The sequence below is a fragment of the Alligator sinensis genome, unplaced genomic scaffold (assembly GCF_000455745.1).
Source record: "Alligator sinensis unplaced genomic scaffold, ASM45574v1 scaffold721_1, whole genome shotgun sequence".
Taxonomy (NCBI): domain Eukaryota; kingdom Metazoa; phylum Chordata; order Crocodylia; family Alligatoridae; genus Alligator; species Alligator sinensis.
The window spans coordinates 3,806,572-3,823,865 of NW_005841857.1; the positions used below are offsets into that span (position 1 = coordinate 3,806,572).

The following is a 17,294-nucleotide window of genomic DNA, read 5'->3' on the forward strand; positions in this document are numbered from 1 at the left end:
CAGATGGGAAGCCAGGAACAGGCATTTAAAACTGGACTGACCCAGCAAACATGGGATGTATATCCACCCTATCTAGGATAGACATGTGCTCAGAAGCTCTGAAAGTTGGACTTTGGATTTTCAAATATCACTTTGCACATAAAGGTTTGGGGGCAGGTTTTTAAGGGTATTTTCTTTTTCGGGGCAGGAAGAGGTATATAAGGGGAAGGCAAGGATCACACGGCAGTGGGGATCCTAGTCTAGGTGAAGGTTTGTGTTCTCTTTCTTCTCATTAAGTTGATCCATTGCCTCCTGCTGTGGCTCTCTTGTCCCTGCCCATTCCACTATGTGTGCAATAGCAGCAGCCTATTAATATTCAGCTACTAGAAGCAGAGAGGGTCTTCTGCAGAGCTGATCTCAAGATTGCTGTCTTGACACCCCCTGACTACAGCCAAACTAGATTTGGTATTCACTCTTAATGTCCAGTGGTTTAGCCTCAATTTATATAGTTGTGACTCTACTGAATCCTTCTAATATCGTTGGGGCTATGTATCTTGTAATAACCCAATACTGACTCTTGACAAACTCTGACACTGGTTCACAACTGATCTGCCAACCCTCTGGCAGAACCCTTGTTCTTGGAAATATGCCTCCTCCATCAGATTGCTGACCTTTTGGGATAATGCAGGTCATGGATTCTCAAGAAAAATGGTCCCAAGCAAGTTTCAGGACACCATGATCACCTTCCCTTGCTTTACTGCTAGATGCAAGCATTTGTTACATGCTAATGACATGGAACGGGTTGGCTGGGAACCTCTGACCCAGGCTGTAACTAGGATCTTGTGGATTCCAAATGGGTTGGGAGAGGCAATAATTAGAGGAGTTTTTTAATAATGAAGGTAGATGTAGACCAAAAAATGGCTGGCTTATAAAATAAATATACTCGTTGGCTTATAAATCCCTATATCCTCTTTTCTCAGGGCTGTCTACAGATAGATATCAACAAACCTTGAAAAACTATTGATTTATTTTTGCTATATATTATAGATATGGTTTCCATAGCAGTTTCCCAAGAAGGCCAAAAAACCAAAACATTTGTTTAAAATATCTGAAATACTCCGAAGCTTATTTTGAAGGCTCACCTCTAGATTGCATTGGGCTTTAGGAATGCAAAAGCAAACCCCTTTTAATGTTAACTAAGCTGAAGCGCACAAACGAGCATATTTCCTAAACGATACAGATGGTTAAAGACATGGTCTTTGCATTCATTTATGCTTATAGTATTGTTCTACATCTTTGCTTGCAAATTAAGGAGAGAATTTAAGGGCGTATGATGAGATGGAAACTCAACCAAAGCACTGCGATCACTGTAGGCAGCTTGTACTCTGAACCTGTTGCATTCACAAATCATGAGGGGTGATGCAAAGGGGCTGTAAGTAGAGTAGCCCTACAAGGTAATTCCCAGTGATTGTGAGACAGCGTTGAAAATTAGCAGGCACCTGGCAGGCAGGGAGATATAAAAGACCTAAATAGTTATGGAGATTTTTAAAAGAGTTATTTTTCTGTAAAGAGAAAAGTTGTCAAGTCTTCTATCTTTGATACATTCTAAATTAACCCTGCCCCTCATTGATTTGATGGCAAAATTCATTTCTTCATCTCGATGATCATTGCTGTGTACTGTCAGACTGCTGCATTTCACCCAAAAGATGCCTGCATTTCAGTAGATGCATAAAACTGGATTTTCTGTTTTTTGCAACAGTGATGCCTGCAGTCAGAGTCCTGCCTAGACAATCTTCTGTTCTTAATGTTATTACTTAGGATTTCTAACTTAAAGGAGCCTGTAACTAAACCACCGGCTGCTGCCCAATCCACTATTGCATGGCCCAGCTCTTCTCCCTGTGCCTCCAAAGCAGCAATTTAGAGAAATCAGTATATGAATAAATCCCTTTGAGGGATTGGGACCCTAGGGATCAGTGGCCATACCAGGGATGGCTCCTGAATTGAAGGGGAAATTGCTGATTCAATGCTTTACATTTACCTCTGGGCAGGAAACTCCCTTTTGTGGGATGAAACTGAGATCTTTAAACATGACTGAGAGCAAGACAAGCCAATAGCTCAGGGCATAGGGCACTCCTATGGAGAGCCAGGTTCTGGACTCTTGTTCTGCTTGCTTTGGAGCAGGGCCTGGAGAATGGGGCTCTGACATCCCCAGTGAGTTTCTGGAAGAGGTTCTCTGTCCCGTTTAAGCTTTGGGTTTGGGGACATCCCTTTCCTTGTCCCACGATGCGGCCCCTTTCAGTGACTTGAAGTCTGGATGAACAGTAGACAGCTAGAAAATAGAGGCCAGGTGCAGATCAGTTTGCTGCCTGTATACCCTGACCCTTCCCACATGAGCACCTGTGAGCCGGCTCTGGGAAGAAAGTATTTGTCAGCTGCTGTTTGAGAGACAGCTGATAGGCGGAAAGGAATAAGAGGAGGGTTGGGCTGCAACAATCTTTAGGTTGTGGATGGAGGTCAGAGGGAGTCATTGGGCAAAAGAACTAAAGGAATTAAAAGTAATACAGGACCACATCACTTCTCTACATAGTTGTAAGCAACGGGTGCATTCAGCAGTGTCCATAATGTTCCCCACTGCTGTGTCCTTCCCACCCATTGCACACAAAATGGGTGTATTTCAAAGTTTCTGTTACTTTCTAAAATACCCTTAGACTTCACACTGAGATTCATAGATGTTTGGGTCAAAAGGGACCTCAGTAGGTCATCGAGTCTGACCCCCTGCCCTAGGCAGGAAAGAGCACAGGGCTCAGACACCCCCAGCTAGGTGCTTGTCCAGTCTCCTCTTGAAGACCGCAAAAGTAGACTCTTAGATGGAGAGTTGCAGTGCCTTAGGCCTGGAGCACTTTACTTGTATTGACTTTTGTAATTAGTAAAGTGTGCGCCTTGGGGTGTTTCAGATCTTGGGAGTATAAGTACATGCCCAGCATCCTTTGTAGTGGTAACATGGTATTTTACCAAGAATAAATCACCACAGTATGAAAGGTCTCACCTTCTCCATTCTCTTAATGCCCTTGCAAAGCAAAGCGGCTGGACTCACAAAGAGGAGAATGGCTAAGAAGAGCTGGGCACAAAGCACCTCCTGTTCTTTGTGATTGCTTTGACTTAAAGGAGCTCACTTGCATTTAAGGCTTCTCAATGCAATTGTGATTTTAAGATTAAGTTGGATCTGTTTGGGCTCAAAAAAAGGCAAATTGCAGAAGCATTTCAAGGACCAAAAGAGATTTTTTTTTTTTTTTTTTTTTTTTTATTAATAGCTTAGCTCCCTTTCCATTCTAGCAGCTGCTTTCCCCCTGAATCTCCAATGCCATTTCTTCAGACGCTGTGTTTTATTTTGCTTCTCTACCCTGAATCTATTGATTGCTATGCTAGGAGCAGATGGGTATAGAGAAGAGAACAATAACATTTCATTGGGACTATGTTTTATATACGTAATTTGTGAATTTAAAAACAAAATTTACCCCCCCCCCCCCCCCGCATTTAATAGCAACTTTTGGCCACCTAGAAAATCCACAGTAACATGCAGGCTGCTCTGTACGCAGGAATGGTGGGACTGCATTTCGGAGGCTCGTTTCCAAGATCTGTTTTGCTTCCTGAGAAACAGCTTGCCGCTTTTTTCTTACGCTTGCACTAAGTGAATGTTTCAAGGTTTTATGAGTCATTGTTCTTTAGCAAAGGATGTTTTATTTTCCTCCCTGGCCCCTGATTTTTTTTTGATGAATTCTGTGATGGAAAACAGACATGTATGGCAAAAACACTGAGGAAATGTCAGGCTATGTACCCTTTGATTTATAGTCTGCTGGGGCAGGTAAACATGTTTTATATTACTGTAGAACAGCTTCTGAGAATAAATCACACCTGCCGAGCCCAAACCTGCTGCCCCAGCCCCGGTGACCAACGCTGGCAGGTGAACTGAAATCTTGGTCATGTAAACCCTATGTGGCTCTACAGAGATATGGGACAACTTTGTTCTCATTTGCACTCAGTGTATCCCCTTTGGTTGCTAGAGCATTGATTGTGAATCTCAACTAGAAATGCATTAACCAGGTGTTTTCATAGTTTCTAGGGTCAGAAGGGACCTGAAGAGATCATCAAGTCTGTCTCCCTGTCCTGGGAGGAAAGAGTGCTGGGAGGTTTTGTTTTTTAATATCTCTGAGTGTACTTATGTGTGTAAGTACCAAATCGCCCCAATCATATGAAAGAGCACAGGTTAGTTTGGTGAGTCGCCACTAAAATGAACTCCATTGACCCAAAGACAGTGAGCTATTGAAGGTGGTGCATGGCAGTAGCAAATGAAAATGAAGAGAAGCATCAAACTTTGGCCAAGAGGCTTCAGCTTCAACAACCACTACCCTGCCCTATCGGCAGCAAAAGAAAATAACACAAGTATTATTTAAAAAATGTAAACGAGGTAAACAAGGTTCTTTAGATAAATGTGATGTCTTTTATTAGACCAGCTAAAATAGTTTGAAAAAAAATTCTTCTTTGCACGCTTTTGGGTACAAACACCCTTCTTCAGGCAGAGGGAGACTTCTTCAGGCAGATGCTCCCTCTGCCTGAAGAAGGGTGTTTGCACCCAAAAGCTTGCAAAGAAGAATTGTTTCCAACTATTTGAGTTGGTCTAATAAACGGTATCAGATTTATTCAAAGAAACTTGTCTGCCTACGTCCTTAGACCAACACAGCTACCACCAGCACCTCTGATAAATGAGCTGTGCTCTGGATTCAGTCCATGGACCCAACCCCGTGTCATTCATGTGGCCCCAGTGCCAGAGGAGTTGAGCCGCACTGTATTAATCCAACAAGCGTGATTCAGCTGGGGGCCTGCAAGCCCTCTCACTTGGGGGAACTGCTCCCTTGTAAGGCAGCTAGTGTTTCTAAAGCTCCTTCTTCAAGCGGAAGCAGCATTTCATCACTCACTGACGGTACAAAAGGGACCAAAGAAAGGTAAATGAAATAAGGGCCTGTACACATTTTTCTCTTTACCTAACCCTTCACATGTCTTCAGCTTAACCTATCTCCACTTCTGGTTGGGAAAACCAGACTGTCTTCCTCTGCTGCTCCCATCCATTTGGATGTCAGCCCTGGTCTGCTGACAACCCGCTTATGCCCTTCTCCTTTATACCCACTATCTTTCACAGTTTAGTACCCACTTTGAACATAGTCTTTTATTCTGGGAAGCGTACTCCTCGCCTGATTGTGTAGCTGGCCAGCAGCAATTCCCGCAACTAATGGCTTCCCTATTATATCCTCAAGTTTATTATAGCAACTTATTATTGCCACTGCCTAGTTATTTTAGTGTTCCTTTCCCCGTTTATGGCCTCCTTTGACTTACCCTACTTGATTGCAGGGAGTTAGCATTGTGCAGATAACCTCAAGGTTATCTTGAGGGAAATGGTACAAATGACATGAGCTTGGCCAGATAGCAACATTTGAGTTTACCTTTGTCATTTCAGAATTGTAATAGAAATCATAACGGTGTGACACCTGAATTCATTTTAACAAAAGTTTGGTTCCGTATATTAGAGTTCACGTATCTAATATGACTAAAACAAGTAGGTCAGCAGTTATTTCCCATATATACAGTATCTGCAGCTGTAAATTTTTTTAACCTGTGCATGCATGCATGCACGCATGCATGCACGTGTGAACAAATATATATATAAAAGGATGTGGCTTTATATATATATATGTATGCATAAAGCATGTACATGTACTTGTGTATAAAAGGTGTATATGTATATATGCATAATATATACATATACCTACAAGCACAAATGTATGGTATGGTGATAGATGTAGTATGGCTAATATATATAAAATATAACAATATGCTTAAAACTTCATGCTGCAGAACCTGTCATTCTTGAATCCCAGTCTGCAATGCGTGTGTTTTTCATCAGTGGAAAAAAAAAAGGGGGACGTGAGCTGCTTTTGAAAAATGAGACTATGAGAAGGACAACCATTAAAAAAAGAAAGAAAGAAAAAAAAAAACACAACTGTGTTTATATCTTGTGGAATAAATAAACCAGTCACTTGGGAAACGCATAGTCAGGAGTGGGCAAATAGACTTATCAGGCAGCTACAGTACATTGCTTGTTTGACAGATGTGCATGTAATGAACCATCAGAATCCTGCTTTGCCTTGCACGGATGTACAAGCACCTACCACACTTTTGGCCGTGACGGGAACAAGAGTCCTGCGAAGGCATACCCTCTCCTATTGCAGAGGTAGGGCAGGATTGCAGATAAGAGCTGCTCTAACTTCTAAATGGGGAACTTGTTAATGCACTTGTTCACAGTCCATGGCCTCAGGGAATCGGGCACTTCTTACCCTCGCTTCCCTGTCCTGTTAAGGAAGAAGAGCTCAAACGGAGGCTTTTGAGGCATCCTTCTCCACACTCATACAAGAGTTTTATATGGAGGGGAGTAGAGTGCATGATTCGATTAAATTGGGTCTGCCGCGTTTTGTCTGCGATATCCTTGGTATCATTCAGACTGCCTCTAAGAGCTGGCAGTCCGTTACTGGCAGTCTTGGGAGGATGCAGGGAGTAATAAACTCTTAATTGGCCAAAGACCCTGATAAACCCTTAGCTTGGACTTGCTGCCACACTGCAGAATTGAAGAGCGTGGTTGTGGGTGTTGGGTTTTACTTCCTGAAATGAACACTGGCAGAACTGTTTTGAGGAAGAGACAAAATATTATCACTCTCTAACCTTAGCCCCACCATAACCGTATCTGAGTGGCATTGAATCCCTTGTTGAGGGAAGTCAACATTACTGAAAGCAGCAATCCTTTCCTTTCATTATTTTGCAATTATTTCTTTTCCCAGAAAACCTTCCCTCTCTTTTCTTGGGTAAGTGTCTTGGTAGGAGAGGGTAAAGAAGACAGGGGGAAGAGAATCGTATTACTCCACTGGCTTTTGCCTGAGAACTCAGGATTGTTGGCCTATATTTTATTCACTGTGTCAACCTCTGCTGTCTTTGGCCGTCGGATTCTGTAAAATGGGAATAATATTGCCTATCTCCCTCACAGGAAGGTGATTATAATAGTTAAGCAGAGTTTGGCTAGTGCTGTGAGAACTTGCACTAATTCTGGTGTATGTTTCAATTATTATGATTCAGTCCTATGCAGCAGTGTTGTTCTGTCCTCAGGTCAAGTTTGACTTGAATGTATCATTATTGTCCTTTGGTACGATTCTTATCAAGTCCAAGTCGAGAAGACCCTTCTCCCAAAGAAAGGCTTCCGTTGACTTCAGTGGGCTTTGTATGAATCCCAAAGCGCTGACCCAAAAAGGAGTGATTGATGTGAATTTGTTAAGCAAAATATTCAGAGTGCTTAAACTACCTGTATATGTGTCGTTTAGGTGATGACCTGAAAAAATCATGTCTGAGGTACAGGGAACGGTCGAGTTTTCTGTGGAACTACACAAATTCCATAATGTGGATCTCTTCCAGCGAGGGTGAGTTTGGAGTTTCTACTAGTTTTTAGCTGTTTGCCTAAGAACCATTTATGGAAAAGAGCTAGTTTTTAAAACAAGTTGCTTCCTGCCAAATGCATTTGTACTTCATGTCATCTCTTGAGGGGTGGCGGGAGGGAGATCATTCATCTTTCATTGCTGTTAAAGATGATGAGCATGTTATTTCCATTTATCGTCAAGTCAGATGGACTGAATTATTCAAATGATGCCATATAAAATCAGATTAAAGGCATTTAACCACCTGCCTAGGCTTAGGCACAGCGACCGCTTTAACTCATCTGAGTTAGCAGTGTTGCTCTGATATGAAAGACAGCTGCTCTGCACTCCCTATTAAACAATGTCTGTTTTGGGGTCAGTCAGAAGGCAAGGCAAATATGCATCTTTATAGACTAAGCAGATAAAGAATAGCGCATGTGTATACACATGTACGTGCATCTATGTATGGGTATATGTAGAAAGAGTGAGTGTGCAAAGGTGTGTATACACACACACACACAAATGAAAGGAGGTGCATGCTGTCTCTCTCTCCCTCTCTTTCTCGTTATATATACAATTTATTTAGTCTATAAAGGTGCATATGTAACCTGTCTTCTAATTGACTTCAGGCTAACCCAGCTAATGTCCGGTCTATTTTGGGGTTATATCTGGAGTAAGTACATTTTCCTGTTTAATGGACTTCTGTTGATTCGGAGACATTTAGAACTGAAACAATGAATATTATTTGCTACATCCTAAACCTGTGTTTAGAGCATCTGTGATTTTCTTAACCCCTGTATAATATATACTGAGGCCCAACCCCTACTGACTGTCTACTGTTGTTACTTCTAAGTGACAAATTCCACTTGCTTACCTAGTCCTTGCCTAGCACTGAGGAGGTGAGACACTCCTGGGGTTATTAGATGAGGGGAGCCTCTAACAAAGTCGAATGAACATTACTCTGTTTCTGTCGCTTTTTGACCCCAGGTATGTCCCGTGATTCTTGTAATCAAAGCAAGGACCTGTTTTGATGGTCTACTCAAAGAGGCTGTGAAGGTGCATATGTTCAGGAGTCTTTGGGAATGTATTTTTTTTTGGCATAGTCTGGTGGGATTTTGTCTTTTGTTCACAAGCATCCATTGGTTGATTCCTAAATACCCTCTATCCCATATCACCCTGGCATCTCAGTTGTTACAGATATCTTGGATCTCCAGGTAACTGCTACGTAAACTTTGGAACCATTCAGGTGCTGGGATAATTCAGCTACTCAGAGCTGCCACCACCTGGAAATGGGGTGTAGTTTTTTGGGTTTTTTTTAACTGTGATGAACTGTGAAATGTATCTGGTGGGAAAAGGTCTGTGTTCATGAGACTGCTCTGAGAAGTGGAACAACCGAGTCTCTATGACGAAATTAAATGACAGCATGAAATAGGAGTGTAGGAGCTTCTAAAACAGAAACCTGAACCCTGGGATTCGCATCTAGTTTAGATATGAACCAGAAATACTCTTCTTTTTAATTTGCTCCTCAGAAATGCTCCACATCTCCAAAAGATGTAAGCCAAATGTAGATCCAATGACTTCAGGGAGATTGAGATGTGGACTAGACCCATGGCTTGTAGCTAAAATGATGACATATGATGTATTGTGTGAATGCAGTCATAGCTGAACTACTATATATGCGTGTCCATTGTTTCTATTTGCCGATTGTAAATAAGCCTGTAACTCAACCTAATGTCTTGAATGTGAATTAATTTTCCTAGGAGTAAAATATGATCATGAGAATGTGATTAAACAAACAGATTAAATAAATTTCCCATTTTACTATAAAGTCACTTATGTTTTTGTGGCATAGTGAATATTTAAATTTGTTTTGAGGTTTTTTAAAATTTATTTTCTAAAAAAAATAAATAAAAAAATGGTACCTGGATTCAGAGAAGGCAACTGCCTGTTGCTCTGTGTTGGTGCCACTACTTTTTTTTTTTGATAAATACTCTCTAATAATTGTTCATATTGCCATAGTTTGGAACGAGGCTGTATGCCTGTTGTCTGCAAGGACTCTCAAGGAAACCAAATCGATACGTCGCAAGGTGCATGCATGTATTTAAATAAATAGAAACTTGGAATTATGGACCTTGCTGTGCCCACACAGAAAACAGTAACTATTCATACCACAATGAAGACACTGATGATGAAAAATGCAATATTTTGCTTGCCCATCCTCAAGAATGGTTTGCGCTGCGGATGAGTAGAAACTTTCACTGCTGATAGGTGAACGTCTTGAGCGGTGTTTCTTAACTGGGCTGCCGAGCCATCGTTTCATCGTTGCCGCAGCCACGTGGAGCTGCCCTCTGTGCCTCTGTTTCCAGGTGGCCCAGGTTGGGGTGGATGCAGAAGTGGCTGAAAAAGGGACACTGCTTCCCAACCCAGCCTGACATGTGCCTCCTGGAAACAGTCACCTAGGGCAGGTACACCTGGCCATGGAGGCAGCGGCAGTGTGAGAACCACTTGCCAATGGATTTATCTCCAGGCTGCCATTCCCAGGTGGAGCTGACCTGTGCATCTCTCATTCAAGGAGGTGCTTGTGGGGCCAGACCAGGAAGTGGTTGTGGCAAGAGGGGTTGCTCCTGCTTGCATTACACTTACCTGATCAATAGGCTGAGGCAGTACAAAAGTAGCTCTTAACTGGGATGTCATTAAACTCCAAATGGAGGCATGCTTTGAGCCTAAAATGGTTGAAAACTACTGGTCTCAACTTGATTTTCAAGCAATAGGTGATTTATTTGAAAATCCCAGCTGTGTGCTACATAGAGCGACATGAAAAGTGTCCTTGGGCTGTGCAATAAAAGACCTGTTGTTACTGCCTGACAGAGTTGAAAGTACACAATATCCTGTATGATGGCTAACAGCATGAAGCTGTAGCCAGGTTTTCTGCATTTATTTCTGCAGCCATTCTGATTCGGTATAAAAACTGAGGAAGGGGGGAGCGGGGGATAAAAAGGGCCTTTATGCATCATATAGATGGAGTTCAGATCCTAGAAAGCTCTGAAAAGGATGCAAAATTATTTGAACCCTACAGAAAGTTCCTATTGGCTTTTGTGGGTTTGCGATTAAGTTTTCTGAAAACCATTTTTTTTCTTTTAAATGAACGAGGAGGCATTATGGTTGCATTGGGTGCTTTAGTTGACTCTGAACTGGCGTTCTTCTTTAATACAGGACAAATGCATTGCTTTCCTATAAAATAGATGCTTATTTCACCGGCCTGAGATCAGCCTCAGCCTCAATACATTGCAGGGACGGATGTGAAAGGAGAATTATGGCATTACTCAATCCAGTCCTCTCCACAGGATACAGAGAGCACAGCAATATTTCTTTCTGACCAGCTGACACCTGTCACTTTCTCTGTGGCTCAACGATTAATATCTAGCATCCTTAGTTTTGAAAGAAGCCTGGCTACACCATATAAAAGTATTAGGAAGGCAGAGCACAAACCTTTAACAAAGGCACTTGATTCGTTTTATTGCCAGAAAAAGTTGCAATTCCAAGCACAGAGCCTTCTGACTTTTTCATCTCTCTCTATGGCAGGGATAGGCAATTCTTTGGGCTGGTGGAGCACTTAGGGAGTTTCGGTGAGCTGTTGCAATGCCAAGCCAGTGCCACTGCCCCTCTACCCACAACAGCTCACCAAAACTCCCAAAGTGGTAGATCACTAGACCGGTCTGAGGCATTGGGCAAACGAAGTCTTCATAGAGCAGGGAGGGCATGCTAAGCCAGGTGGATGAAATGGGGCCATGGGTAGGCGGGGAGTGGCATCCAGGAACAGGGCAGGACTGGGGCTGGGGCTGGGATGGTGTGGTGGTCACACCATGGGGGTGGGACTTGGAGCAGAGCTGTGATCTGCTCCCAGGACAGCCTCATGCTGTCACCGCCCAATGATCCCAGCCCCGGCCCTGTCCCTGCCCACCCATCCCACTCCTGGACACTGCTTCTCACCTGCGGCCCCATCCCATCTGTCCAGCAAGCACGCCCTGCTTGCGGGCAGCCTGTGCCGATCTCCTCGGAGACCCTGCCGGCCTGCCTGCCCGCTCTGTTCAGCACCCCAGTGGTGGGTGTGGGGCAGACGGGCTGGGGTGCCTGGGCAGTGGGATCGGGTATGGTGCAGCAATGACACTGGCAGTGGCAGCCAGAAGGAGCTGCCACCACTGAGGCTGCAAGGAAGAAAGCCTGGCTGCCATGTCACCCCAGCCCTGCTGTGCTCCTGGGGCAGGGGGGACTGGCTTCATGTACCACAGCTCAAGGTGCTCCCTGCCACCACAGGCTGGATAAAATGCCTTAATGAGCTGGATCTGGCCCACGGGCTGTATTTTGCCCACCCCTGCTCTATGGGGACCCGGGGAGGCAGGCATTGCTCTGGAGGTCGGGCTTCTCCCTTTGAACACTTGCAGTAATACAGTAGAAGACTAAGCAACCTCATCAGCTGGGACTAATCCCTGTGCGCTTGTTAAAATGTGTTGTTGATTGGGAACTGCCAGGCATAATTACTACAGTTGCATACAACAGCATTGCAGCTAAAATCCTGTTTCGTTCAGGATTAAATTTACAGGAACTCGGTTCATTTGCAGAGGTAACAGTTACAGTGTAAAAACTGATGCAGGCTCCCAAGCTACAAACCCTCATTCCCAAACACTGCATTTTCAAGAACTTGAACATATAAGAGCATCTAGGAAGATATTTGCTCAAGCGTTCACAAATAGCAAAAGACTTCCTAATCGGAGGAGCAAGATCTCCTTAGAGAGCCGTAAAAGTAGGAAAAAAACTGGATTGTGGAAACTATTAGTCAGGCTGAGCTCGACCTGACATGTGATGGACTGGAGTCTGGTTGTTCAGCCTTATATTGCTTGGGTTGCAGAAGAGTTTGGGTGCAGGAAGCAGGAGTTTGTGAGGTGGTTCAGAAATCTTCCTGTTTCTTGAGGTGCCGCACAGAGGAGTTCTCACTTGTCACAGGAGACCGCCAGCCTAGTCTGAACTCGGTAATTTCTGCAGAGCGCCTTGGCTCTGACATTCACATCAGATCTTTTGGTGCGAGGGCAAATCTGCTGCTCCTTGTTACCATAATGAGTTCCTAATTACCCTTGCATCTTTTTATTTTGGTGCTTATCCAGTTTTGCTGATTAATATTCCAAACATATGCTACCGATAGGTGATACTGAATTAATTTGTTTGCAGTCATTATTTTTCCTGTCTACACCCTGCATAATGATCTGAAGTTTCCTTCCCTTCCCCGATCCGGCATTTGTATCTTCACTTTTTAAACTCTTTATCCTTCCTATAGAGTTGGCATCTTCTTGATGATTATATCTAGTTATTTAATGTCTTCTACCCTTGTGATGACTGATTATATGTCAAGTATTAATGAATTAGCTCTCACACTCTCCTAGTGACATTATGCCAGAACGGTGGGAAGTGCAACCAGAGAGGAGGTTGACTAAACAGTGAAACTCTTCAAGAACAAGAAATGTAAAAAGGAATCGTACAAAATTAGAAACTTGCCCATGTTGCTAAGCATGAGTATTAGCAGTATAGGGCAGACATATAGGGAGAAAATCAGGAAGGTCAAGGCAAAAACTGAGATATAAGTAGAAAGGGATAAAATGGTAACAAAGCTCCTCCTGTCATAGTATTAGAAGTATTAAGTCCCTTTCTCTACAGGAAGAGGAAGCTAATAATTAATAATGAAATGCTTTAATGCCTTTTTTTACTTCAGTCTTCTCAGAAACGGTCAATTATCAGATGAGAAGGACAGTTGCTGGCAAGGAAAGAGGAGCAGATATTTAGCCTTGAATACAGATCATTTAGACAAGCTGGATGCTTTCAGGTCAGCAGGGCTGGATGGGGCACCGTATTTACTCAGGTTGAAGATACCCCTGATTATAAGATGACCCTCCAATATTTAGATTCTATATATGGGAAACTTATAAATTTGTTATAATTTTCAGGTAGAGAGTCTAATTATTGCAGGTTTTGCCTTGAATTTGTCCCCTTCCCATTGCTACAGCAGGGAAAATAAATCTGGGAGGTCATGTAGCCCCTTTCTCTTTCTCCTTGTAGCACCTTCCCCCTCTCCTTACTATCAGATCTTGTTCTCCTGAGCACATAAAAGGGAGAAACAAAGAATAATCTTAAAATTAAAATACTGTAGCAATTTGCGTATAGTACTCATAAACTTAGTTCATCCCAAATTGATGTATACTATCTTTTTTGAAACTGCTGCATGTTTTAGCACAGGTACTCCATAAGCACACTTTTGAGCAGCACATTTTACCTATGTTTGATAGTATGTGTGATATTAGTCCAAAGCCAAAGGAGGATTAAGCCAAAGCCAAGTAACCAGGAGGTGGAAAGTGAAATAAAGAGCTGAAAAGAAAGTCTAGAGATAGATGCAGAGTGGACAAAGGTGGAGAAGAGAGAAGAAAGATGACAAAGAAGATGGGAGCAACAATGGAGACAGATGAGTCAGCAAAGAAGATGGCGGGAAGAGAAACAAGGCCACTGATGGGATGCAAACGGGATCAATGATGGACAGATCTCAATTCATAGAATAAATACTATTTGAGATATTGGAGGTGCAGGTGGAACATCTCACCAGCCTGATTGCTTTCCAAGGCAGAGAGACTTGGGGGTTTACTTACTGGAACAGTGAAGTGTATGAAAACTACAGAAGATGATGGTCCTTGACTGTGCGGGATTGCCAAAGAAGAAGCCAGGAATCCCTAAGATGCAGTAACTTTGTTGGGGAGGGACACTTATTCTGCAAGGGTCCCAAAGCCTGTGCAAGAAAGGTCAGACCCCCTGAGGAACATTGTGCATCAGAAAGAGACAGTGGGGATGAAGAGGAGGGTGAGAGTGAAGGGGAAAGGATGGAGGAGACCCCGCAGGAGGAAGGAAAGGAGAAAAAGGGGAGTGCAACTAATGCAACTAAGGAGGCTCAAGAAGAAAGAGGGGAAGGATAGTGGGGAGCAAGAGTGAGCTTAGATGTAGAGGTGGTGGAGAGGGGGGGCAAGGAAGAAATCAAACAAGCAGAAGAAACAGAGATGGAACAAATAGAAGAGCCCAGGAGCTAGAGAGGGAAAAGGAAGAAAACACAAGGGAAGCAAATGAGGAAAAAGAAACCTGAAAAAGAGGGAATGAGCCAAAGTCAGAGCCAGAGAGCAGCTTCCTGCCATTAACTTATTTGGGCTCCAGCCTGGAGGGGCAAGCTGGAGATGAGGAATAGTGGGAAGGTGGTAAAATGGCAGCCTTCCTGAATGCAATGGCAGTCAGGCAGCTTGCAGAAGTGATGGGTATGAAAGCCGGGAGAGAGAGGAGTCAACCGCAGTACATGCCCATGGCTGCCAGGCAGCCTGGAGAGCAGCTTCTGCAAGTAAGTCTGGTGGGAGGGGAGGACGCAGGGATTGAGGCCCCTGTAGGGAGGGAGGGAGGGAGTTGGGCAGGGCTGAGGCTGCTGCCCAGCCCAGGCAGTGCATGGGGCTTGGGGCCAAATGCATGGTCACAGGGCTCAGGAGGGGAGTGGCATGGGGTGATGGGCAGCTCCCCCGGGGGGCTGTGTGTGGGCTGGCTCTGTACTGCTGTGCACACTTTTGGGGGGAGGGGCAGTGGAGGCACATGCACCCCAGATTTGACAGTGGATCTTAATTACGTATTCAAAGTGCTAGGAAAACTGGGGTTCCTTGAAAAATACATATGTTGGATAAGGTTATTGTAGAGAGAAGCAGAGAGTTGAGTCCAAAATAATAGGCATCTAAGCAGGGCTTTAGAAAACCGTATGGGGTGAGACAAGGGTGACCCCTGCCACCACTAGTATTTATGTGCAGCATTGGACCATTAGCACAAAGAATAAGAAAAGACAAGGTCATAAACAGAGTAAAGATACTGGGAGGGGGAGAGGTAAAATGTGTATGATACATGGATGATATAAATGTAGTAATTGGAGATAGACTTTCAATGGTAAGGGTGCTAAAGCATATATCAGAGTATGGAAAAGTGACAGGGGCTAAACTAAATAGATCAAAAAGCACCATAATGGGAGTGGGAAACTGGAGGCATTCGGAGAAGTTGGACCTTCAAATAAGAGAGAAATCAGGATGCTAGCGATCCGGATGGATGCTGAGGAGAAAGGTAATACAGCATGGAAACAGGTGACAGAAAGGATGCAGCAAATACTTGGGTTATGGTCTAGAAGGGCGCTGTCCTTTCCTGGAAAAGTGGCAGTAGTTAAAGTTATTCTATATATGAGAATTGCCAATCCCATATATATCTATGTCTGCCAATTTATTCTATATATGGGAATTGTATTCCCACCAACGTGGCACCAGATAGCTAGCAAAAGTACAGAGGGAAATATGTGTATTCTTCTGCAATGCTAAAAGAGAGCGGTTGGCTAGGTCTGAACTCTACAAAGCTGGAGGGATGGGGAGGATGCTGGACTTGGGATTGTTCATCTTTGTGAATTATGTAAGTGTGTTATGCAGGCCATAACAGAAAGAGAGGACAAAGCAGCATGTGGCACCTTATGTCCTGCAGCTGCAATTTTGAGGAAACGGGGTCTATATCAGACTTCTCTGAAGGCTTCTTGGGCATGGCAACAGCCAATTCATCGCATCAAGATCGAAGGTTTGATGTAGAGGTATAAAATAGGGAAGGTAGGGTTGGAGGTCCTGAAGTATGATAAGAAATTGAAGAGAGTGGGAAAGCAGAGAGACAGGATGGTGCTGGTGTGAAACGTCACAAGAGGACAAGTGAAGAAGGTGTGGGGAGAGGTTGGTGGGTAAACCATTAAAAGGGGGAACATGCTGATGTAGCACGTATGGTCGTAAGAAGTATCTTGCCAGTGATCAAGGTGCAACATAGATGGAGCTTGCTTATCAAGGTGCCAAAGGGAGAGATGCAGGGGAGAAGAAATGAGAGGTGTTTTGGGAGTGTACATATATAAGATGGGTGCGGGAAAGGGTCTGCCACTTTCTGAGCGTCGCCAAAATAAACCTGTTATTCATGTGAGGGATGGTACTATATGGACTCATACCAAAGGGACTGGAGTAAAAGTTAAGGACTTGACTAGCATGTGTTAAAACTAATTTATGGAGCGTAAGAAACCTCTGGATTTTGAAGGGGTTGGCTTTCCCTGAAAGAGAGTGCCTGAACTTGGAGCTGCACAAACTGAAATACTACATTGATTGGGACAAGGAAGAAATTGGAGAAGAAGAGGCGAAGGAGGAGTGGAGGAAAAAGGACAGGACACACTCGTTTCACTGAACGAAGAGAGGACTGATGGGAGGGGTGGAGAGATTCTGGTGGTTGCAGAGGTAATGGTTTTTCATCAGGTCCTGTATGAAGAAAAAGAGCTCTAAGGGTTTTTGTGGCAAGTTGATGTATGTTGGTTAAGGGTTTACTATATGTAGTTGTAAGTTTGGATATGTAGTTGATTTTGTGATATGAAGTCTTGTTAAAACGAAGGTGCTCAACATGGGTGTCTGTACGTGAGCGGGGAGGCTGCTCTGACGCTCTGTAAATACAGCGTGTCGGAGCACCCTTGATTAATATAGTCTGCTAGGACATGGTAATTACCGCACCCCAGCAGCCTCTTGGGTCTTGCGTATTGGCCTTCCCACACTTAAAAATGGTGGCAGGGGCACTTGAACAAAAGCTCATTTGACGAGCTTTAGTTCAAGCACCTCCGCTGCTATTTTTAAGCACAGGGACACTGATGCATGAGATGCTGCAGTGCTTTAATTGGAGCAGCTCTTGGAACCGCTC

The 17,294-nt window shown here is 43.7% G+C and overlaps 1 protein-coding gene across 2 annotated transcripts in view; it reads left to right on the forward strand.

The window, feature by feature from the left end:
* The window catches only part of FAM135B (family with sequence similarity 135 member B), a 392,360-nt gene that overhangs the window by 171,750 nt on the left and 203,316 nt on the right, over positions 1 to 17,294 (forward strand). For both annotated transcript variants that reach the window (XM_025214643.1, XM_006016449.1), the window contains exon 2: positions 7,398 to 7,493. In XM_025214643.1, coding sequence (XP_025070428.1) covers positions 7,417 to 7,493 — 77 coding nt within the window. In that variant the 5' untranslated portion in view covers positions 7,398 to 7,416. The remainder of the gene's footprint in view (positions 1 to 7,397; positions 7,494 to 17,294) is intronic.